The sequence below is a fragment of the Diorhabda carinulata genome, chromosome 7 (assembly GCF_026250575.1).
Source record: "Diorhabda carinulata isolate Delta chromosome 7, icDioCari1.1, whole genome shotgun sequence".
Taxonomy (NCBI): domain Eukaryota; kingdom Metazoa; phylum Arthropoda; class Insecta; order Coleoptera; family Chrysomelidae; genus Diorhabda; species Diorhabda carinulata.
Window position 1 is genome coordinate 15,211,338 of NC_079466.1, and position 26,508 is coordinate 15,237,845.

The 26,508-nt window shown below is 32.4% G+C and overlaps 2 protein-coding genes across 3 annotated transcripts in view; both read right to left on the reverse strand.

The window, feature by feature from the left end:
- Positions 1-8,334: 8,334 nt before the first annotated feature.
- LOC130896308 (uncharacterized) lies at positions 8,335-12,381 on the reverse strand. Its single transcript, XM_057804314.1, has 3 exons — positions 12,202-12,381; positions 10,324-10,548; positions 8,335-8,755 (listed from the first exon to the last, which is right to left on the reverse strand). Exons 1-3 carry the CDS (start codon positions 12,367-12,369, stop codon positions 8,417-8,419), a joined length of 732 nt encoding a protein of 243 aa, XP_057660297.1. The 5' UTR covers positions 12,370-12,381; the 3' UTR covers positions 8,335-8,416.
- Positions 12,382-16,605: 4,224 nt separating this feature from the next.
- Positions 16,606-26,508, reverse strand: part of LOC130896306 (uncharacterized) — a 36,645-nt gene continuing 26,742 nt past the window's right edge. The window contains exons 1-3 of one of the 2 annotated variants that reach the window (XM_057804311.1): positions 23,238-23,460; positions 20,266-20,490; positions 16,606-17,003 (exon numbers count right to left, since the gene is read on the reverse strand). In XM_057804311.1, coding sequence (XP_057660294.1) covers positions 16,665-17,003; positions 20,266-20,490; positions 23,238-23,423 — 750 coding nt within the window. In that variant the 5' untranslated portion in view covers positions 23,424-23,460 and the 3' untranslated portion in view covers positions 16,606-16,664. Of the gene's footprint in view, positions 17,004-20,265; positions 20,491-23,237; positions 23,461-26,508 lie in introns of those variants that run through there. The other variant, XM_057804312.1, reaches the window with a different exon arrangement.

A 26,508-nucleotide genomic window follows, 5' to 3' on the forward strand; every position in this document is an offset into this window, starting at 1 on the left:
TCTACTACATTCCCAAGTATTCAATTATGGTTACTCCATTATTTATCTAGTCATTATTAGATCTTCTTTTGTTCCCCTTTATTTTTAGTTTTTCGAGTTTTTTTCATTGTCAGGTCTTGTATTGTGTTTACCTATCTATTTTCAACAATTCTAGGTTTCTGTAGCCATTTACTGTTTCCAAAAAACGATTCTTTTCTTTTATCGTTTTCATCATCCTAACCTTGACTACTCTAAGCAGAAATAAACTAAAACTGTTTCCTTCATCTACCCCTATATAATTTCTAAGATGTCTCGATGTTTTTTTTTGTCTATTTTTTAACATTTTCTCTCAGGTTTTCATGTATTCTTTTTGTTATTTTTATATTTATTTAAATAATTTCGCTGTTAAACCGACATCAACGTATTTATTGATCTCTATTTATAATAATTCTCATATATGTTTTTAAACCTAACCAAGATAAGCATATTGCTTTGAAGTTTAAACACATTAATGCGGTTTCGGGTTCCTGATCCATTTTTGACCTAGGTTACCTCTTTTTTCGTTTAGGAGTATTAATTTATGTTCTTTCCAGTCTCTGGGTATTTGGTTCGTGATGCATGTTAGATCAAATATCTTACTTGCTCTAAATATTATTTAATCTCTGTTATTTTGTAGAATATATCAATGACATGACTTTGGACTACCATACTCATATCGAGTCCCTTCCAAAATATAATGAAGACCATGTAAATATAAAAGAAAAAGAAGAAGACTACAAATTCGTTGATTAGACGATTCGAAAAACTCGCTGGATCAAACTGAACGCAATTCTAGGTTTGGAAAGTGCGAAGAAAGGAAGGGGAAGCCTTTGGTCACCTAGGTCACCTCATTTTTCGTTTAGGGGTATTATTTATCTTCTTTACACTCTCTGGTATTTGGTTCGTGATCCATGATAGATCAAATATTCTTTTATTTCTGTTGTTTTCTAAATTATATCAATGGTTTGACTTTGGACCACCGACACTCATATGGAGACCGTTTCAAAATATAATGAAGACCATGTAAATATAAAAGGAAAAGAAGAAGACCACCAGAAGAAGCATATGGTCAACAATGAACGTATAAGATTGATTATATACACAGATAGATTATTTATAATTGTCCTAGAGCGATTACTGGCTATTTGCTGAATTTAGAGAATGGTTTGCAAAAGTTAAACAATCACTCTTTAGAGATTTATTAGAAAGCCTCAAATATCAGTTGAAAAAAATTGTTAACCAATTAATGGAGAATATATAGTGCTGAGCAGCCCTCATATAGTAAAGTTTTCCCAATTCCATTTATATCATGGTTGTATTATAAATAGTTGGTAATTTAATGAAAATACTCATTTGCTTTCGATTTATTTTTTACAACGAAATGTCATTAGCGTATAACAGCTTGTTTTGTATTCTATAATTCATTATTGTTCAAATAATGAACTCTCATTGCGTTTTCTATGAATAATTACACGCCATAGGGCAGTCGATGACTATGATGACATGTGGGAAGAACAAAAGATGTTAATCAAGCAGGCGACATTTTGTTGCTATTAAGAATAAAAAAAAATTCAGGTAGGCGAGTCGGCGTTTTGCCTAAGGCGGATTTTAAGCAGGCGACATTCGACATTCTTTTGTCTTGGGTTCGGCGACGGGGACACGTAAATGACGATAACCGACAAATAAATGCTTGAAATGTCACTTGTGGGTTGATGTTTGGAAAACATATTGATAACGGTTGATAACTAAACTTTTATTCTTTGGTGTTTATTAAAGCACACGGTGGGTTTTCAGACAACTTTATTATCATTCATACTATGAGGGTTGTCTTAATAAAGGTACAGGAAACTTTATCCGTAATCATTTCTATGATTCAATAGTTTCCTTTCAACTCTATGAAATTAGTCCAGTTCTTTTCCTTTTTCGGAGTAGATTTATTCATTTCAGAAGTGCAGTGGTAGATCTAGTTTTTGGCCGTACTGAATATCAAGCTGATACGGCCATGTTTGGATTCAGCTGCCCAAAATTTTACGATCGTCAATGATAGTTCAGAGTATTCGGACACAGTGTATAACTTCATTTGTCTAAGGCTGTTACCTTCCAGAAATAAAAATTTCATGACATCTCTCAGTTTTTTCGTTTTTTCAGAAGAACTAAATCAGAGGCGGGCCCATACCGCCCACGGTCTCGCGGTGCTAAAGGCTTCGCGCCTCACAGTAGAAAACAAATTTATAAAAGTATGGAAAATCCAAAAGTACACGCTACAAGGGTTTTATTATTTTAAAGTATCTGATCGATTCTCGGCGCCAAGCACACATTCGCCCCACTACAGCACGAGCACTACCTCCTGTGCCCAAAGAGCCATCAGACTACTATATACGCGAATAATGTTGTATGACGACATAATTACTGTATATTATGCGTTCATATTTCACAGGTAATCAATATCGAAAATAATCTTTCGATTGACCGTCAAAAAATTCACGTTCCAGCCAACGCTTGAGAATAATCAAAGGTAAATTGAAGTTTATCAGATACAAGATGGAAAAGCATAATCCAGGCGGTAAAAGTTGTATTATTGCAATTTGATGATGCATAGAGAACTTAAAATGTCAAACGAAACAATCGGACGCACTCGGTGATTGCGATTCCGTTTTAAACGAAATGTTTAGTTTGAAATTTATCATATCATTATATATATCGTATGAGTTATTAACGCGTGTCTATACCATAAGCAAATTATGGTATAAACATATAAGCAAGTCCATTTAAGCGTTACTCTTGAACATTTGCGTACATTTTGTGACTGGATCAAAGAATATCGACAAACTGGATTCAAAAAATACTTGTCTGACACTCGTCAGTTTGTTGAGAAAAGCAGTTGTGATTTGCCAAAAGATTTTAAAAATAAAAGAGTAGCCAAAAAGAAAAAAGGATGTTTGATTATGAAGGCAGCGATCAAACTATAGAGACTGTTAAAAGCCGATATGAATCAGAGTTTTTTAACACCACGATTGATTCTGTGATAAGTAACATGGAGTCAAGATTTATGTCTTTAAATCAATGTTTTGAAAATTTTGGTTTTCTCTATGACTCCAAAAGAGGAAATACTGAAAAACTGTCAGTATTTACACAGTCCTGCAAGTTGGTGAGAGCAGTGACTTCCAACCTTATGAGTTGTATGAGGATACCAAATTTACCCATCTCCATTAAAGACATAAAACATCTGCTCCAATATATCATGGAGAAAGATTTGAAAGAAATTTAACCAAATATTAACATTGTCATTAGAATTTTGTTAACAATACCTGTAAGTACTGCTTCCGTTGAAAGGAGCCTTTCAAAATTAAAACTAATTGAAAATTATTTAAGAAATACTATAGGTCAAGAAAATCTTTCAGCTTTGGCAGTTTTATCTATTGAAGCAGATATAGCTTCTAAGATAAATTACGAACCAATCATTAAGGATCTCAGTAAAATCAAAAGTAGAAAATTTCTGTTTCATCAATTACTTCTTTTTATTTTTTCATTTTTGTTCAATGTTCCAGTAAAAATTAGATTTTTAAATGAATAAAAAACTGTTTAATTTCAAGTGATTTTTTATTTTATATTCTCTCTTTTTTACATCATCAGAGGGCGACGCGAAATGTACCTTACCCACATTAAGTTTAGGTCTTGCCCCGCCACTGGACTTAATAGTTGAGATTTTATTGATAATCTGTCAACACCTACACGAATATATTACTGTATTTGAAGATGGAAACTTTAAAGATAACCCTCGTATATTTAGAGTACATAGTATATTAGGTTTGCTTCCTTAATATTGTGAATTAAGCCCAATAAAATGAAATTGGAGTGAAACTAAGGGTTTGTACTATATTTCAAATGTCAACGATAATGGTAGCAATCTAAAAATTACGAGCTGGATCTCTCAGATCCATTCACCTAAATTTCAGTATTATATATAACAAAATTATTTTGAATTAAACTTTTATTATAAACATTCCCACGTGATGTGAATAACATTACATTGTATTCCTTAAAAAAATTTCCTCAGTATTTTCCTTGCCCCGCGTCCAATGTTTTGTCATCTCGTTCATCATCATCACATTCCTACTTCGATGCAGTAGATGTGGATCGAATAATGTTTCATGAAAACTAATTCTAGCTGTTCTTCACTGCTTTCACGGCTCCTGCTAAATTATGTCTATTTTCAATTCCTTCTTCTTAAATGTGATTGTTTCCCAAAAATCTTCAAATTAGATTACCTCTGCAAAAAGTATTATTTTCTATATATCCCGCCATTCCGAGTTAACCAGAATCTTGGACAGCTTAGAACATAGAAGAAAGGTTGTTGACCTGACTGTTTTACAATTACTTACTAACCATAGTAGATACTGCACACACTCAGAACGTCAATTTATCGTTCATTTCTTTGGAGAAGTGCAAGCTTGTGGCATCACCTACCAAGACATGTCTTTTTTGAACACTACAACCTACAGAAGTTGAAGATCAATATTTACAGGCATCTCTACACGGCATGAGCCACTCTAACTACTCGAGTATAATAGGATTTACCCTCTTCTGCTTGCTTTTCACATAAAAAAATTTTCTATTTCTATTAAGAAGTTCCTTGTCTGTCTTTGCAAATTCCTTTCCATTACCATATAGTTCTCTTGCTCTTACTTCAAACCTAGGTAGGAATTTTGCGTTTTTCAATTTAGTTCTCAGTACTATATTGTCTACATAAGCACTACTTTGATGATTCAATTGATATATAGTACTTGTAGTACCAATATGACTTTTCCTTTGATGATATTGAACAACGACAGCTGTTTTAATTCTCCATTGAAAATCTCTGATATTAAAACATCTATCATTACCCTGTTTGTAGTTTACCTCAGATTCACGCTTACTAAAATGATAATTTTGATTGGTATTCCAAGAAATTTCACTGCTTCATATAACTTTTTTCGATTAACGTGTCGTACGCTCACTTAAAATCAATGAAGAGCATGTCGCCGTTCTGGAAGAGCAATACATGGCCCTAACTGTAGACTACCATAGAGGGCTTAAATCATAGTTTTCGTAGTCGAAATATTAGCTTCGTTCAATGAAACAATGCCACATAGTTCAGATGTGTTTGTAAGTGATGTAAGAGTAGTTGATATTCAGATTGATATCCACTGAATTTGAACAGCCTTACTCAAATAAATTTCTAGCGAAATAACTTTGAAAGTGCTTCTTGTCTTCCTTATTATTTACTTAGAGGCTAAAATTTTATGAAGTCGCCTGGAGAAAGGAATGTTTAAAAGAAAAAATGACGTATTGGCACTTGGGAATTGGAATTAGGCTGATTAAATTCCAATTCTACATACTCTAAATATCCCATTATTTCCTGTTACTAACACCTTTTTCAATAAAACATTTTCTACTCATCTGTAAAATAGCGTTTTCGTTACTGTTTTCATCATTATTTTAGGATGAATAATTGGCCTTTGAAACTTTTGCTTTGCCCAAAACTCCGGTTAACCTTCTTCAATCCTGATCCTGATCCTGTAGCAGTCAATAATTAAAAATTATAATCATCAGCTTGACGGAATTTATTTGACATTTCAAAGTACCTTGATACAGATATTGTTTGACTAATCAAAACCTGTAGCGATAGCCGCAATCCAAAGGATTGAAAGGTTTAATAATGAAGATGATGATGAATCAAAATCTGTACATTTAATTCTACTGCTATAACTAAAATTTTGTTACTGCATATTCATGCGTCGTTATTTTAGGCTCATACTGTATAAACAAAATATCAAAACCGACTTTCACCTGTCTAGCAGTGATTTTAAAATGATTGTAACTTACACCTTATGTTTAAAAAAAATATATCCCACTGTCTATCAGATTGAAATTGAAACGCTACCATTCACTATACTTCAGAGATTTTAATTAAAGATATATCAGATTGCTTTAATTGATTCTTTCAGATCATGCCTCTTCTATGTTACTTGCTTAACGAATATGAAAAGATTCAGATAATATAAAGTTGTTGTTTTAGTTTACTTAAGATCTATCTGTTCATTTAATAATCTACTGCTCAACAATAGTTAAAGTTAAAAGCTATCAACTATAGTCACTCCTAAATTTCTGATTGTTGAGTTGACAGAAAACACGATTACCCAAATTTAAGAACAAAAATACTTTTGTTTTATGCTTCTATTATACTAACTAAAGCTGCTCGATGGAACGTGCTTTCACTCGCCTCGCCTCACTGTCATTCTATAGTCATTTTTTTGGGCGCCAGGACGTGAATCTCCAGAGTGTCGATAACGTTCGATGTAATTGATATCAACTCCGATCCAGATTCTCCACTTCCTTTGCCTTGCCTCTCTGTTGCACCGCCTCGTATAGGTTTTTCGGGCACGAGTCAAACGACGTGAAGATGATAATAAAATGAATGACGCGTGGGATCGGATAGGTAGAGAATTGATATAGAATAAATCGAGAGTGTGGATTGCTAACACTCCTTCCGCCTCCTCTTATCAAGACTCGGAGCATCTAGAAGAAGTCTCGTGAGAGTCTTAATATGGCTTATAAGATGAGAGCATAATAACGCATTTTTTTATGAAATTAGAATGCTACACATCTTCATATTGTACCAAATAACACTTAAAACTTCATTCTTGAGGATGTAAATCCAAATGGTATTCAAAATAAACCATTGATGTTACTAAGACTCGATATTGGCATTCATTCTGAATCAAACTTCAGTTATTGCTTTATACTTTCATGTATCTAATGCTTTTGATAGTTAAACAACTACGGCTGAACTTAAATTTCCTAATTTTCCGGTTTCACTCAATTTTTCCAATGTATAATGTCATCCCCTTCAATTTCTTCTAAGTTTCCCTTGCGGTTTCTTCATTTGGTGTATTCAATTTTCTCTAGCTACCCCCATTATTATGATTTATCTATACCAATTCAGTTCTTTTTTTTGTTGCTGTCTTCATCTATTCGTTTTTTGTATAATTTTCTATTTTTGTAATTTTATGGATTTCAATGAAATCTATCCTTCACGTCTATTCTTACCTTGGTAAAAAAAAACTTTGAGATGTACCTGAAACGGGCAGAATAAATCGATTCTGATGCGAGTGACGTAGATTTTACACTATCTAGAACTATAACAAACAGATTAAGAATCAAAACACAGAATGGTTATGAATGGTCTATAAAATCTGCATTATCTAAGACATCAGAACTCTAGAATGAATGTAATGGGTGGGTACAAAAAATTATCACATTTAAACTGCTGAAGAGGTGTGGAAAGTTCTATCCAATAAGCATGTTTTAGATTCAATTACTAGAAGCATGGAACAACGTTTGGCAAAAGTTAGACAAATATACAAAGATGGTTAAAAACTGTAGCCACTATCTCAAATTGTCAGCCATTTTTAATAATTGGAATATCTATTTACTGATACGATTTCGTTTACCATGTAAGTTCCAAGAACCTCAACTGAATAACACTCTAAGATGTCAATCAGAATGGTATTCATATATTCATTAATTACCAATAAAAACTTGAAATTGACATTCATCCTGATTCAAACATCAAATTATTGCTACATCTTTTGATATATCCAAGATGGTTGACAAACCTACGACTGAAGTGAAACTTGCGTTTTATCCATTTGTTTCGATGGCAATTACTTCAAAGTTTTTTCATTTGGTTGAGTCATTTCTTCCTTACTCTCTATCTATCTGTGTTGTGAATTTTTCTGATAAATCGTTAATTCGTTTTTTGTAGAATTTTTCTGTTTCGTAATGTTCCGGATTTGCTCTAATTCTTTTTGAGTTCCAGTCGGATCAATCGTTTACGTCTATTCCTCCATTTTACTTGAAATTCTCTACTTCTTGATCGAAACTTTTGCTGTTATACTTCTATCCATCTATTTGTTCCGTTTTCCTTCTATACGTTTTTACAATTTTGTTGATCTCTGGTTATTTGTGTTATTAGTGTTTTTCTGTTTGGGTTTAACTAGAATAGTTTCCATTTATTGATATACTTTCGATATTCGTTTCCATTTATTCAGTTCTATAAACGATATCTTGTTATTTTCGTGTTTTACTTAATAAGCTTCCAAGTCATTATCGTCTCTTTACCTTTGTATACTTCCTGAACTTCACCAATGAATCTCACTGATCGCTACCTTGATATAATTCGCGCAAATTCGCGAAATCTTATTTCAAATTGTTATAACAATATAACCCGATGAGAATAATTGAGGAAAATATGAGAACATTGTTAATAATAAATTGTAAAAGCAGTAACCGATTTTTATTTGATACTTATAGAAACTACAAATGAAATATTAACATATTTACTTGATTTTGGTATTCACAATCCAAAGGTAATAATATATTTTTGGGCTTTACAAGTAAATGTACTTTTATGATCATCATATGCATAACTATACGCATCAGGGCATCTGTCCTTGAAATATTTCGGATAATCTCGTGGCCATGAGGAGCTTTTACATGTATCAGGTGTACCGTGAGCTCCTCTACAACAATATTCATCGGAATTGAATGCAAGACATGCAGATTTGCAAGCTACTACGCCTTTATCTGTATTTAGTTTAAGTTGTTCGGGACATTCGTCGTTTAGATATTTACCACATGCTGATTTCTTACAACTGTATTGACTGCCGTCGCCTTGACCTCCAGATGGTTCTATCTAGAAATTCAAAACAAACAACAAAATCTTTATTTTTCCTACTTTCATTCATATTATCGTCTTTAGATTTGACTTGTATTCTTAATAGTTATATAGAAAAAGATCTTGGAAACGCATTTTCAAAAGTTTTGCTTGGAATGTAAGTTCTTCTGCAATTAAATAGAAGAAATATAAAACGAGTGATCTGTGGATCTACTATACGCTCGATTATTACCAGGCTTTAGCAACAATTCCAACGATATTATTTCTGATTGACAAGAATTTTATTATTAAATTATATGAAAACAAAGAAAAGAATAAGTAAAAAAATACTTTGTTGAAAATCACATTTCATTCAAAATAGAGGAGTACAGCCTTTAGAATTGACTTTAAGCAATCAATGAAAGGTCTCCATTCCTCTGACCTGTGTCCATAACGTAGTTTCAACATTAACAAACCCTCAATGTAATTACCGGACACTAAGTCTTCAGGAAACAACCCAACATATGAACTATAACGTTTACAGTACACGATAACTTTAACTCCCATCTTAAGCAGCTTCCACTGTTCCAGTCTTGAACTTAACACTTCAGCTTTTTCTTTCGGCTAATCCAAATATCTCATGAGATCATTAAGCACCAATTGGTTATTCGAATACGGTGCTTGAGAACTGATAAGAGTTGTAAATTTCTATTTTCATTTCTTCGTTTTTGAAACTGTTTGAATATACTTCTTCCAATGTTTTTTGATACAGAAGACAGCTCCACGTATTTCACCGTATATTTTGATTTCCTCGAGAAGCGTTTGCTGAATATTTTCCATTGAACCAACCGGTTAAATTTCTATGACATAAGACACAGCAGATGTATGGCTCCCACTATTTATCCTAGTTGCGAATATTCAGGGTGAAAAATACACGATAGTCCTCCTTAATTAAAGGTGTGCTAGCCTTTTTTTGGCTTTTAGATGTATAATTACCCAATATATCAAAATAAGTCGGGAGAATTAACACATTTGCGTGACATTTTATAAGATTTAGCTATCAACCAACTTCCGAAGGTGACTCCGCGAAAATAATTTATGCTAAGGACAATTTATTATAAAAAAATTGTAACCATTTTAGACGTGAATGACAAAAACTGATATTTTCTGTCAGCGTTTGAGGCGGTACCAATAAAATGCACTACAGATTTGGTTCAAGTCTTGCCTAGAGTAACTTGAAGCTAATGAGTCTATATAAATATATTGCAACGAGATTATAGGAAGAGATGAAGACATTGATGGCTTGTACTGTACTAAATAGTTCTCCTACGTCAATGCTGTAGATTTGTGGGATTACAGATGAATTTATTGGAAGTCTAGTCGTTATAACGGCGCAGCCTACCCCTTTTTCATTCTTGCACGCATCGTTATGTCAAATTAAACCGTAGGTGTCAGGGTGAAAAAGAGGTTGCTAAGTGGGGGTGTAATAAAGATGGAAGTATGGAGCTTCACTTTTATAGGTTATTAAACTCACTCCTTCCATTATTGAAAAGTGAAACTACTTTGCTCACTATTTATTTATTATTTAATTTTGTAAAATTACTTACGCTAATCGGTATGTTGAAACCGTCAACCAACGAAATATCATAAAAGTCTAATCCACCGCTACCTTTGAGTGTAATTTCAGCCAGGGAAACTGGCGGAGTCCCTCCGGCACCTGCGCATTCTACTTTATTCCCGCAATCTCCTGTCAGACAGTGGTTACTACCATCATCGCAATATGTCCTCCCCCAAAATCGGCCAGCCCAATTTTCAGAAGCACTCACAGTTTTCTGGAAAATATTAATTCAATAACAATTGTGTGTTTGAACTCTTGTATATCTCAACTGCATATTTAGAGGAAGAACCGGAGAATGAACTTCGTGAAGAAATGGACAAGAAAAATTTCCCGCTGCAGTGAATGAAATGAAAAAAGCTTTTCGACCTAAAACAAATGCGTGTAGAAATACAGGCTATGGAATAATAACTAATGAAGAAGTAATATATTAAATTTTGGCACAGTGTTTCCAAGATCTACTTAATGGAAAAGAAAGTGAGCCCATAGATCAAGATGATGAACAGATTTTCTCAGATGATACCTAAGATATACCTACACTCACCTTTATATTACGAAATTGAAAAATGACATTGATATCCACATACTATTCCTTGACTTTGAAAAAGTCTTTGATAACACCAACAGATTCGAAGTGACAGCCACACTGGAATATCTGGAAGTGCCTAGAAAGCTGAGAAACTTGGTAATTAAGTCTATGGAAGATTCCAAAGCAAAATAAATAACCAACTAAGAAACCAATTCAAGATTATTAAAGGGGTGAGGAAAGATAATGGATTATCAGCAATACTATTTATAATTACTCTTCACTCTGTCAGCGCAGTACAATATTTAACACAAATATGTGCCTATGCTGATGATATCGCAGTTATAGTAAGAAGCAAAACTAGACTGGTGGAGTTGTTCGAAGATATAGAAGAAGAGAGCTAGCGAAGTCGAACTCATAACTAATAAAAATGAAGAAGCAGCTTCTGGAGATAAAACTTCCAGCGCAGTAGACCTTGCAATAAAAAACAGAACCTTCAAAGCGGTAACTACCTTTAAGTACATTGGAAATCTGATAGACCACAATGCAAATTTCTCAACATCCATCAAGGAGCGAATACAAGCTAGACATCATCTTCTTCGCTCGATAGTCTCATACGTTGGTAAAATGCGGGAGCTGACAGAGTATAACAAAGCTAGATTAAAAAATTCAATTCAATATTTGGAGGAGAATATATGGAGGCGTGGGAGACGAATAGAAAATCCGATATAACTCGGAAACAAGCAACATCCTTCAAATCCAAGATATTGTTCGTTTCAACAAGGCTCGAATAACCCAATGATTTGGACATATTCAAAGTATAGGAAGCTCTCTAATGCTAAAAAAAAGTTTTGAATGTTAAGGTGAAAAATCCATTGAGAAGAGGGAGGCCAAAAATTAGATAGCTCGAAAATTTTCGGATAATCTTCGAACTATGCAAAAAGTGTTAATAGCATCCGAACGCATTAAATACAACTATATTCTATATAATATTTTACGTAATCATTTTTCCCCACTCGAATCCAGCATGGTTAAAGTGTTGTAGGCATCGAACGTCTTCGCAACTATACCTCGTATGATATATTACGTAAACATCATATCCACCAATTAGCTAACGTGCTAATGCCTTTTTTTTAAATATGTAGTCCAAAAGATCGCATAATTGAACAGATTTTTGAAGTAAATCATCAGTGCTGAATTCTAATTAAAGATCATGTAACCTAGAAATTTTATGATACCATATATTACACATCATTTCTTATGGTTTTGCAAAAAATTAAAAAAATATAGAGGTATTTATCGACCTATCAAACACACTGTATTCTATTAAAGAGAAAATCTTACCGATGCTCCTTGAGCCAGTTTGAAACCACCATTAGATAAATGAGAATGACCAGGATTGCCTTGTATTCCAACCCAAACAGCTCCACCTTCTTTATTTGTAAATTGAAAGTCTACAGCTGATACTGCTGCAAACAGTACCAGTAAACCTACTATTTGAAACATTGTCATTAGTTGTATGAATATAAAACATTTTTCAGGTTATTTATACACTTAAAATATGCATTTTTCGCATAAGCTGAGCATTATCGCGAATTGTAGCTAGGAAGGGGTTAAAATAGGCCGGTTGTTGAGAGCACCAGAAAATTGGATAATTCGGAAATTTATTCGTCAATTTTAAATGGCACATATAGGCACAAAAAATTGAGTTATACGATTTTATTTCATTATTTATATTATTTATAGTATTCGTTAAGAGGAAATTGATCAATAATCGTATAAAAAATTTCTATACTTCTTTCTGTGAGTATATGAAGTGATAAATCAATACAGCGAACCCTTTTCTATTATTTATCCATTTAATATTCTTTATGGCACTATTTTGGATGAACAAGCGAAAATGATTATGTATCTGTTTCCTGTTTCCTGTGGTGATTACGCAAGAAAAATGACAAATATCTATTGGATTTGGAATGTTCAATTATTCAATCTAATTAAAATAAGTTACGATCCATCTTTATATTGAAATCATCTGTCCAAGATCCCAAACATTAGTATAATTTTCTTCCTTTTTCATATCATCTATTGTTAGTACTCAATTTCTCTTCGTTGCACGTTGCACGATTTCCATAAAGGAGAAATTATCTAAAATTATCATTATTTTACTAAAATTGAGTTAGATATCGCAATCAGAACAAAACGTCTTATCCAAATCGAAAGAATATGGCTGATAAATGACATGGACATCGAGTGTTAGAGAGTATTTTGAACTCGTTTTACTTGCCAAGACATTCAATTATGTGTATGTGTGACATAAGTTTCCCTCACAATCTCAAGTACAACCTTCAAGATGAATACAATGTCTTCCGGAAGCTTAGTATACTTTAGAAGGTCTCACATTTTTTGGTAAGTATCTAAGTATGTCCAGCAACAAACTTTGTCCGCGAGACTCCTCTCAATCCGTCTATCGCAAACCCACTCACACCAATCGTTTTCTCAACGCTCAATCCCATCATTATCCAGTCAAACTTAACTCTGTCATTAATACATTCATTTTGTATATAATCAATAAGCTTAATATTTCTATCGAGTGTCAATTTGAATATTTATTTGTGGATTTGATGAATTTAATGATTTTTTTAAAGAAACAACTAAGCCCCGCAATTATTAACTAATTAATTTCCTGATAATGAATACATAGGTAATCGAAAGCTTGGAAATATATTAAAGTTAGTACACTTTGGTTTAATTTAGCCACAATACCACTACGAAAACGTTAATGTATATATAAGCACCGGTGCTTATAGAACAGTTAATATATATTGTTTAAACCGAAATTGTTTAAATGGTTGCAAGGAATTGTTATTTTTATATTTAAGTTAATATTTTTATAGATATGAATTTTCGGAAAATCTCGAATTTGGGTACTTTTGACCCATGAAAAATATGTTATTAAAAATAAATAAAATATAAATGATATTTTTTTTCAACTCTTTATACAATAGTTGATAATATATCTAACAGAAATTTGAAAAAAATCATTGTATACACCTGCTTCTAACTGTTAATTTCGTGCGCTTAAATCACCATTATATCTTATTATTGTTAACATAAATGCATAAATGATCATGATAATGACAAAAAAATAATAGAAACTGATGAAAAAGTAATTTTGATTATATTAACAATAAATTTGATAGCTCGAAGTAGCTTTTTAAAAATATTAATTACTAAAATAGAAAATATGGAGACAATTAAAATGAAAATGTATGTTACACAGTTTTTTGATTAATTTTGTGACAGGTAAATAATATTTGTTACTATATTACCTATAGTTTATAAAAAAATGTTTGTGTGTAATGGTTTGTTGACATAATTTTGTACTTCTGTGTTTATAGGCAGTCAGCTCAAATCCAAGTGAAAAAACATACAGGAAAACTTCAAAAAGTCTTTGGGTAGATTGTGGGATAGGTGCCGTTAGCATTTTCTTATGAGAGCCTATGTTGGGTGACGATATAATTCATGCTTAAATATCTTTTGTAAAATTTATTAAAATCAATTTGTAGACTATTTAATTCTCAATAACATTCCTCTCTTATAATAAATAATGTTCCAGGACACAGAGAGGCCAATGCAGCGATATTGAAGGGTATAAATAATAAATTTTTTCTAAATCTATGTATGGAGAAGTAAAAAGAATATATTATTTGTATTTTATTTTATTTTTTAATATATTTTTCGAACCTTTAAAAATTCATATCTCTAAAAATATTAACTTTATCGTAAAAAGTCATAAGATATTTTGTATTCCAATGAAGAATATAAACAAAATTTTCGGGTTGAAAATTTGAAGAAGATCGCATAAAATCATTGACAAGTTTTCGGTATTCATGCGCTGATTCCTTCTGAACTAAAAATAATCAAATAACAACAGACTCATATTAATAATATAGCAGGCTAAGTTACTAGACTACAACGAGGCAAAAGCTACAATCCAGGATCAATACACTGAAAGAGTGAAGTCATTTATGAAGTCCGAATTAAATGCAGGCACTTAAGTGGTCTAAAACAGAGCTAGAGGGTATTCAGACACGGATAATAATCACGAAGAACAACAACCATCACCCGAAGTCATCCACTATTAGAACAACATTACCTCGAATAGAGGGTGGGATAGGCTTGATCGATCTTCTTTACCTGCACTCTCGACAGGTTATAAAATTACGTGAATTCTTTCATAGGAAATCAGAAACCCCAACCCTACACCAACTTATAAGGATTACTACGGCGCATTACCAGAATTCGACTTAAATATAGTATTGGACAACGAGAAGCTGTAACAATGGTTACGAAAGCCACTACACGACCTCAACCAGCTGAATGTAGACAAAGAAGCTTCAAACAGCTGGCTTACTAGCGGTAGTCTCTTTCCAGATACCATTTAACATATAACATCTGCTTGTAGTGTGTTAGCTAATATTAGACTATCTACACCGACATAACGAAGTGTGCAACATCATCCACAAGAAACTGGCCAACAAGTTCGGTCTTCTCAATACGTATAAAGCCATAGAAGGTGCTCAAAAATGACAATTTTAGACTCTACTACTCTGGTGGTTAATGGAAGATTCAATTCAGTCCTTCTTATCGATGTAACTATACCGAACACTCATAATGTTCTCAACAAACACCAGGAGAAACCGGACAAATACGCTGATTTCGCAATTGAGATGTGTCATAGCGAAAATGTGGAAATAGTCACAGTAATTACGTCAGGAACCGGCGTCGTACCTAAGATTTTTCGATGTCATGTTAAGACAAGGATAATAAACAACATTACAGTAGGTTCATATATAAGAGTTTCATTTTAGCATCACCTTTCTGCAAAAGTATCTTGAAATATTCTCTAAACCTCAAGTCCACATCTAGAATTAGTTCGTAGTTCTTAGTAAATTGTTTTATCCCCAATGTCTCACTGCCCAACTCCAATTTTACATTCTGTTGCAAATTTTCTCTATGTCTCTAAGAACAAAACAGCAAAACTTCAGTCTTATTGCATTCAGCTTTAGGTTATGTTCTGTTGAATATAGTCAATAATACTTGACCGATCTCTTTACGTTTTTTATTAACCCCGTACCTACTTTACGAATAGAGTTATATATAAACAGTTTCTGGGTATTTTTCATTCTCATATTTTAGTATTTCAATCATTAAATAAACAACTCTTTTAAATAATTTCAACAATATTTATATACGGCTGGATGACTAACCAGTCTAAACATTATTTTTGTAATCCATTTAGATTATTTCTACAATAATAGTTACAAAATAATTGGTCTTATTAACATGATAATATAAATTTATTTCTATTTAAAGGAAATATTTGCGTGCAATACGAAAAACGTAAAAAGAGATAAGATTACATATTATTAGTTATGTAAAATATCAATAACTGTACTCACTTTCAAGTTTCAATAGATATTAACATAACCTGAGTATATATCTACGAAGGATATAAATGAAAGACGGTACATTTGAGTTGACGTCTCTAAAAACCTTATATTAATTATAATTGTTTGCGCATCATCTTAGTAGGCTTCCAGTCATTACAACGAGATCATTTGCACGCTGCCCGTATTCCTCAACTCCTTTAGAAATTGTATTATTTCCTCCAAATTCTAAATGTCCGTTTTATCAAAAAAAAAAAAAAAATTCGCGAAAAAATGCATAATAAATGAATGAACCAAGTTTACTTCAAACATATATGTAATAACATTTCAAATAATTACAAAACATAACCAAAGTATTTAAAGTCCAAAAGTTATAGTGTATTTTTCAGCTTTACAAGTAAATGTACTTTTATGATCATCATATGCATAACTATACGCATCAGGGCATCTATCCTTGAAATATTTCGGATAATCTTGTGGCCAAGTGGAGCTTTTACATGTATCAGGCGTACCATAAGCTCCTCTACAACAATATTGATCGGTATTGAATGTAAGACATGCAGATTTGCATGCGACAACCCCACTATCTGTATATTGCTTAAGTTCTTCGGGACAATCGTCGTTTAGATGGCTTTCACATGCTGATTTCTTACAACTGTATTGACTTCCATCTCCTGTACCTCCAACTGGTTCTATCTGAATAAACAAATTTACATTGTCATTAATTATTTAATTCTTTATTGACATAACCAATGAGAAAAATCAATTGGTTTTGTAATAATGAAAGATTAACTATTTCAGTCTATATCTATTGGTTCTACTTTATCCTCTTGAAATGTGTTGATTATGTAGAATATTGTATTATTTTCTTTAAGTATAGGGCTTTGAAGATGACTTGGACTTCATTGGATGCTTTAAGAAACTTTTGCAACCCTAAAGTCAAGCAGCAAGACAGAGATGAATTATTACTTATAATAAGAGTCTTATTATAAGTTTACCTCGATACCGAGTAAGGAGAAAGAAAACCAACTTTTCATACGAAGCGTGAGATGAACCGATCAAAGATCCTAAAGAAAATTATAAAATAGACACTGAATGCACTGGATACTAGATTTGAACAACTTAATAAACATAGTAATTATTTTCAAGTCTTGTATAATATATACGACTTAAAAAACATGTTAATGTTGATTTATGGCGATTCTTTTGACAAAATGGGATAGAATTAGCGGAGGAAATAAGTGTAGTATTATTATTAGTGATGGAGAGTAATAGTGAAGAAATTTTAAAATGAACACCAAAAGATGTTGTTAAATCGGCAACTGCAGCGACTATGAATCTTCTCCCTGAGAAATCCATGGAATAGTATTAAAAGGAATATAATTCTTTTATAGAGTGGCGTACTAAAAAAGGCACAAACATCTTCCCAGAAACAGTGTTACTACCTTACTTTGAAACTAAATCTAAAATGTGAAAGTCTTCAACACTTATTCAAAATTGAAAGGCACCCATGTGCACCCAACTCATGTTCAACGTCGATTTACTGTTATTGGTGAAATATCTGACAAAAGATTAAACTTGGTAAACTTGGTATTTATAAAAAAAACAACGACCCACAAATGTCAGAACAGATCATTTCTTTGGAGTATAGAAATGGAAAATGCAAAATCCAAGTTGTAGGTATCAATACCTTTTCAAAAATTCCCTCGCTTATCGCAACATATTTGAATTTACCTAAAGAAGCACGGTGGGTGGACATCCAACACAGTTGCGGAGGGTTACGTAGACTTCTCAATAAAAAACAAAATGGATTCCACAGTGAAAATTTTAACGGGAACAACTAGTTGGACGAATTTTTTTAAGTCTGGGGACGTAGAAAACATTTTATATGAAACTTTAAAAGTTAAGTAACTTTTTTTCACTCGTACTCACTTGTTGCATAAATAACTATTCTCTGAAATAAATTAATAAAGAACTTCTTACAACCAACCACGCAAAATCATCTCAACGATTTGACCATTTTGGCTATCGATCATGAAATAACTGATCTAATTAACATGAAAAAGATAATGAAAAAGAACTTGAAATGAGAAGCGAGTTTCTTTAGATGGGTTACTTTTGTTCCCTTCTAATCAAATGATATAATTTTTGCTTATTTGAATATGTAATAGTATGGAAAGTACTTGTTAGGGGTATTGGAAATATATTTTTTTTATATGTACTGTTGTAAAATAAATGTGTTTTTTTATAAATCATTTTATTATTATTATTATCAAATAAAGATAGTGAAAATATTATAATTTTTTTTCGTAGGTAAAATTCTGTAAAATAATCATTGTAAATATCTCAAACTTTTGCTCTGACCAAAAAAAAAATTGTTTAAAGAGGCGGTGAAAAAACTAGAGCGGGCGCTGAATAAGATCAAGTACATGAAAACCACTAGCAATACGGTTTCCAATAAACAAGCTGTTTTTTCGTTATTTTTGCATTCAAATGATCAAACAATTCACTATCACCCTTTTGAAAACAGTCGATGAATATACCATGCACAATCCAAAATACTGAAGTCGTAACCTTCTCAGCTGACTGATTTGCCTTTGGACGCTTTGAACGTGGTTCATCGGTTGCAGTCTACTCAGATGATGTTCGTTCTAATTCCGTGTGAAGTGATGGATCCATGTGTCATCTATTATCACATATTGACGCAAAAAATCGATTTTCACGTGTATACTTGGCCAAATACTGCTCTGAATCATCAAAACGTTGTTGTTTTTGATCGACTGTGAGTGAATGCGACACCCATTTTGAAAGAAGCTTTCTCATGGTCAAAGGTTTATTCATAATTGTAACACACTATCTTCTGATATATTTACGACTTCAGCTATCTTACGTAATTTGTGGACTTTTCTGGAGTAACCACCTCAATTGAACGACCAGAACGTTCACCATCATCGGTGTCTGTACGACCACATTAAAATTCAGCAAACGAGTTCTGATAACACTTTTAAAGCTTGTACAGTATTTTTTCATCAAGAAGCAATTTCTGATTAATCGAAATGTCATGAAATTTCACACATAGTCTTTTGAAAGTTGGTACTCCATAAACGTCATATGAATTTTATAATAGCAGCGCCATCTGTGTGTCAGTCATACGACATATTGAGTGATGTTATATAAAGACCTAGTATTAAGAAAGAAAAAGCAGTTTTCTTCTCGTTCTTGTAATCAAACACAAGTTTTCGTAAATACCAGCTAATACTCATCATGAAATATATTTTCTTTGCACTTCGGTCAAAAGTACGTATTTTTCGGGACAAACAATTGAAGATTCGTGCCTCTAAAGCCGCACATCCGTCCCCTCTAACAACCTTAGCAAAACCATGTGTATTTACGCTGGTTATTTACGATGAATGATACTAAGATACAGTTTAACAGGGACGTGTGTGAAATAGATTTATCAATTAAAGAATCATTTAAAAAATTGATCCCAACTGATCTGAACTGAACTGATCTGCTGAAGAAGAGGAGATAGTGAGAAATTTCTATAACTTAGCGAAACTAATTATACAATTAGAAACATTGCTGGGAAAGTCAGCTTTCATTATCATTATCGACTTCCGATCGGCTATAAAGAAAAATAGTATACACTACAAGGGCAGAGTTTTAAAAGCTCTGCTCTGAGCGAATTGCAGGAATCTCAATCTTTCTGCACTAGTAGTATACTAAACTATTCTTGCTGAAAACTTTTCTACTGTACTACTTTTAATTTCAACATTAACTAGAAATATAGCTTTGATTCGAAGAAATATGAAGCGCTTTTAAACTGATGTTTCCCAAATTTACCTCTGATACTAAACCAATTCTGACCTCAAATAATATTATAATACAGTTTATGATAATTCCACAGTTTTCATTTCTGTTTAATCACAATTAATAGTGGTAAATAAGTTTTTCTTACACTGATGGGTATGTTGAAACCATCTACCAGAGAAATATCATAGTAATCCAATCCACCGTAACCTTTGATTGTAATTTCGGCAAGTGAAACTGGCGGAGTTCCTCCAGCTCCTGCACATTCTATCTTGTTTCCACAGTCGCCTGTCAGACAGTGATTACTATTGTAGTCGCAGTAAGTTCTCGGCCAAAACCTACCAGCCCAATCTTCAGGAGCACTCACAGTTTTCTGGAAAACATTAGTTCAATTATGTGTGATCCCTGAAAATTTTGTAGATGAATAAATATGATCAAATAGGTAAGTAGAGGATGATATGAGATTTTAGTTTTAGTACGATCCTTTTAATCAAGGTAACATAAGAAGTGAAAACCGCAGGTAAAAAATATTAAAAAGACAGCAGGCTATACTCATAACTGAGAATGCCACACACATTTGAGGTAATAGTCAACATATTCAGTTTGATTATAACTTTACAGAAGACTAAATCCCTTGCAATATTTTATTAACCACAGAGTTGTGAATTGGCTGTATATGATCACACAGAGAATCAGGTTGAAGCAGAAACTGATCAGAGGAAGTGAAGATCTAGATGACAGATGCAATCATGATACCAATATTTTTAACAAACATTATTTGAAGCGATGAAAATCTGTTATTACATAGGTAGAAACAAGAGCCTTAACAGCAATTACATCAAGCCTATTATTCTGTACTTATGAGATGGGAATGCTGGGGATAATAATTGTTCAAACTTTATGGTAACAAACAATAACAATTTGCGAAGCGATAAATTATAAATTGGATGAAATTTTCAGACCACCAAGACATACTGGCTGGACCTCCATAACTAAGTCTAATCATAGTTCTAGAACATATCACAGCTGAATGCTGAATGTTGAATGCTGAATGCAGAATGCTGAATGTTGAATGCTGAATGCTGAATGTTGAATGCTAAATGCTGAAAAACTACTTGAAAAAGAGGGCTCCATTATTATTATCAATAGGAGTGTAATTTGAAGAAAATTTGACGCTTTTGAATATCTACTTAATTATTTTGAAGTACCTTAAGTTATCATACATAAATTACTGTCCACAAAATACGAAATCAAGTTGTTTAAGAAGGTTTTGACTTAACAAAGAAACATTTTTGTTTGATCAATATTTTTATTTCTCAGCATAGTTCGCTTTTCCAAAGATGTTTAAGTTTTGAGTGGTGGAAACGTCAAGAATCTTGGAATGATCTTCCAAGTTCAAATATTTATCTCTTTTTGACTGCGAAAGTATGTAGAATCGCAAGTTGCCTACTTCGAAAATTCATTATATTTGTTTCTGTTTTTATTTGATAGGCTGTAGGCTAACCACCTACATTTAAATTTTTTCCTTTGATTTTTGATACTATGCAGTTCAATTAGAAATGTTTGATTGTGATTTAATACCCATTGTAAGTATTTTCAATAAATAATTGCAATTTATAATAATTTGTATTATATTATAACTTATAATATTATAAATCGCAAATATGAATTAATGATAATTTGAATAATAACACGTGATAAAAAACTTGTTTCTATTGGGTACTGCGGTTGTGACGTAGAAAGTAAGTATATACTGAAACGTGGTCGCCGCCTGTCGCCTTTCAAACGCCATTTTGTTGTTGTGAGTGAAGATAATTCGTTGTTTAGTGTGATTTGTTTTTTTGTAAGACTAATCTAATTGAAATGATGGCCGAAATAGGATTTATCGAAGCGAGATCGGTCAATCTACCTACGAGTAAGATAGATGCATCCTTGTTACTACGTGCTTTGCTAATAATCAATTATTTACTTCGGCTGAAATACGTGGAGTAAAAGCAGTACTACTTATAAGACTTTCTTATAGTAACGTCATATTTGTTTACTTGAACTTTATTGAAATGTACTTAGTCATAAAGATAATAGCTTTGAAGCTTTTTTGTAATTTCAATGCCAGCAGACAAGGTGTTTCTCGAAATGTCCTTTTCCGGTCTTTCTAGTAGTCGAATTTGGTTGCAACAACAGTTTTTTTTTAATTTTCTTGCATTTTATTAGTTTCCACATCATATAATTTTCTGTTTCATCTGTTTCAAGCTACAGTAAAAATAACAATTGTCAATCTTATTTATTATTATTTTAATCTTAATTCTTTTTCTTAAATCTTAATCTTAAATCTTTTAATCTTAAAACTATTGTTTTCGTCGCTTTTCCTCTCGAGAGACTTGCACGTGAACTTTTCATACTAGTACGTCATCTTGTATTCTACAAAATTGAATACTCACAGACATGCGAGTGTTTTTTTGAATCCCAACAACCCTGTTTAAACTGTATTTACTTCTAACTAACTACTAACATAAATCTGTTTACTTACTTTCTACGTCACACAACGTCACACTCAATCATGTGACAACAAATGCGTTTTGGCACGTCGTTCAGGTTTTTAAATTTATTTTTTTTTATGAACTAATATATCGTTCAAGAAAAATATACTAAATGTGATTTAAAGGATTAAAAAAATGTATGCAAGGATCCTATTCAGTTGACTGGTATGATGTGAAGTTATAACTGAAATTTGTATAGAATTTTTATGGTTATCTCCATATTTATTGTCGTAGATTAAGTATATTAAACATACTTATAGCAGTCACCTTTGACTCGTGCTGCAAACTCCAACTATTCAAGTTATGACCTACATTAACGCTTTATACGATCATAGATAATAATTATGTGATAGCATTACTAATTTCACTACCATATTCAACAAACTTAATCCTAGCAAAATGAAATTTATATATTAAGTTCTCTTCTTATTAATTTTTTGCAATAAAAATTCTGGAAAGTATATTTAGTCCCAATTATAATATATAAATCAAATATATTTTCTAATTTATTGCTTGTTCCAATCAAATTATGTTTTTTTATAGACCGTACCTAATAGTTTTGTTATAATTGAGTGATTCATACCGATTCTCCTTGAGCTAATTGGAAACCACCATTAGCTAAATGCGATTTACCGGCATTTCCTTGTATTCCAACCCAAACAGGTCCACCTTCTCTGTTCATAAATTCAAAGTCAACAGCTGAAGCTGCTACAATCAATAATAGAAATTCTACTATTTTAAACATTTTTACAAATGTATTAAAACACATAAAATACGATTAATTTACGGTATTTATATTCTTGTGATGTTGATAATGAACTATAAATTCACTGAAATTAAAAAAATCAACTCGAACATTGACGCAGAAGGGAAGTAGAGAAAAAAGGGTTGAAAAGCTATTTCAGTTCATTATATAAATTATAAACTGATATTATTTTATCGTAATGATTTGATTTATATCTAGAAAAAATTACAAAAACTGTAATAATAATAAAAAACAAGTTTCGTGTATCTAAGTGAATGTTATGTGGTCCTAAAAATAACCAGACTCAGCTTTTCACAAACTGAACTGTCTAATGACAAACTATGACTCCGCCATGTTTTACAGTCGAGATTACACCATGGATCTAACATCTAAATGCAACCGAAATTCCGACAAAAGGTGTTCAGTAAAGTCGACCAGTTTTAAAAACTATTTACAGTACAATTAATCAACTGGGATACACGAAAGTATTCTGGGCGCTCTTTCCATGACTCACGATGATCTATATTACAATATAAGCGGTCTTAAACAGTGATTTAACTGCAAAATTTTGCAGAATTAAATTCATCGCAATCCCTAATACTATAACTATACTGTTTAGTTATCAAGGAAGATGTTAACTGATAACAATATACTATAATAGAGTGTGATGTTTCGTGGTTAGTAGGTACATGTAATTTTCTTCTCAAGAAATATTCATATGAAAAAAATTTACTCAAGATATTCATGCCAAAAATTATTGAATTTGTGATTGTAACCAGAAAATGCTTTATATTGTTTCACTTGCTTATTTTTTGGTGCTGATAAAACTTAAACGAAAATAGGGGTCAATGAACTGGAGTACTTAAGCTGGTGAATAAAAAAAACACAAAAGCTCCGTGAGCATGTGTCAAAGATCTTAGCGAAGCCAAACCCTTTATTCTACTTTGGTGAGTAGGTCGCGTGAACTTGATGCTTTTTTCCGAAAATATGTTATTCTCTTAATCACGCCACTGTCAACTGGATTATTGAAAAATGTGATAAAAACTCCAAATGCAAATTCCTTTATCAGAATACATCAATCAAAATCTCATTTGATACTGACATTTTTGATATATAAATAAATATTTACATAATATCAATATCAACATCAACAATCGACTTTTTTATATTTTTGAAATTCCAATTTTAATATAAAAACGAGCAGTTGATAAGTGAATTCAGTTGAAAAAAAGAATTTTGAATCAAGAGAATATTGAATCAAGAATATAAAATATCGGATCAAAAACAAATCTCAGAAAGAAGTATGAGTCGAAGTATTAAGTACAACATGGAATTTCTCCATGAACGCAAAGAAGACCCAAGCAGTGTTCTCTATATCAAATGGCAATTTAAATTAGAAAAACGAATTACACACATCCCGTCCCTCTAAGTATTTATCCTCAGATAAATCCACATATGGATGCGTTGCAGTTTCGCGCGCATCTTCCTCCCCCTTGAGTTCTATGGGATATTCTGGAGATCTTTTTTTAAAAGCTAGCCTGTTGGCTATTCACCCTTCTCTTCTTGGTTGCCTGGAAGTCTTAATGTGTGTGACTGTTTTCACTGCCTCGCATAAACCCTTTGCAGCCTTCTGGGTCAAGAAAAAATCTATTCTGAGTGGTCCTTAACTTTCTTTACAGGTGTCCACGATGTATAACTCGGCACTTGCCTATGAAGTGCGGAGTTCGAGGGTGTCATCTTGTGCGTTGACTCGGAAAACCTAGGATCTTGGAAGAAAAAACAAATTAGCTACAAAGTATGACTCTTAAGTCTCGAGACTAGCACCGCTACAGAAAAAGTACAAATACGTCAAGTTGTTTATCCTTAAGCCTATTCTTTAGAACGCGATATCTGCCGTCTCGGAGACAAACCAGTGTAGCCGTGACTTTCGTTTGTATAGAGGCTGTTTTGGCATAAAATGATTGACGTAAAAATAAAGTAGTAGATTGTTGTGAAATTTCACATGAAATTTGGAAAGAATGCAACTGAAACTTATAATTTGTTGAAACACATGTACGTTCGGGTCGCCCTTTTACGTCAAAAACGAATGAAAAAGTCGGTCTTACTATCAGCTTAGTATTAGTACTGAATCTATAGAAAATTTTAACAAGAAGCTCGTAAGAATATTTGTATTGACACTTTTAATGCGATTACAAACTTATTACAAAAGACTATAACATGCGACGAATCAATTCTGCATTGAAAGAAACAACGAACATTGGGAAGAGGGGTATACATTGAAGCTGAAATAATGGTTAATATTACTTGTGCCGTTATTTAATAGCCTAACCTAACCTAACCGAAGATCTGGTAGTCATTCAGAACTAAAGACTGACGTCCAAGGACTTCGTCCATTATTCACTGGGCAAAGCGAGTAAGGCAAAAGGACTTATTGTAAGGATAAGGAATTTAAGACAAAGTTTCACCTCAATAAAGCCATATATAGCTCACTTCCATCCCCGTAACCGTCTAGAGCAACTACTGATGTCGATCGACATATTGTGAACACAGCTTTAAATATTTTCTATATATTCGAAAATTGCATATTTTGCCAATAATTCATCCATATATGCACGCATATTTCAAGTAATTTCTCTGCATATAAATCCCCGAAATTTAATTATGAGTATACAGTTCGGAATCTGAACTTGAAATATCACACTGATCATAACAATAGGTTAGTTTCTAGGAGTATAACTCACGGAAATAAGTATTAAATACTCAACAATTAATTTTTCATGGCGTGAATTCTTTGAAGAATAATAGCTGATTATCAGGCAATCGACATAATGATTATATACTTTCATTCATACGTGGATCTGTAAATAACGATACGCCGGTCGTTATGTCCAATTTTAAATGACTTATAATTGATTATGCAATTAAGATAGCTAAATGCGATAACATTCACAACCTACTACACTCAATAAATCTCATCTTCTATTCTTAGTGTATAGTAGATCCTATAAATTAGTTGCTCAAATAAATTGGTCTATAGATAAGAGTTAATGATATGGAAAATTGAGTTAACATCATTAAAAAGTGGCAGATGAAGAAATGTAATTTGTAG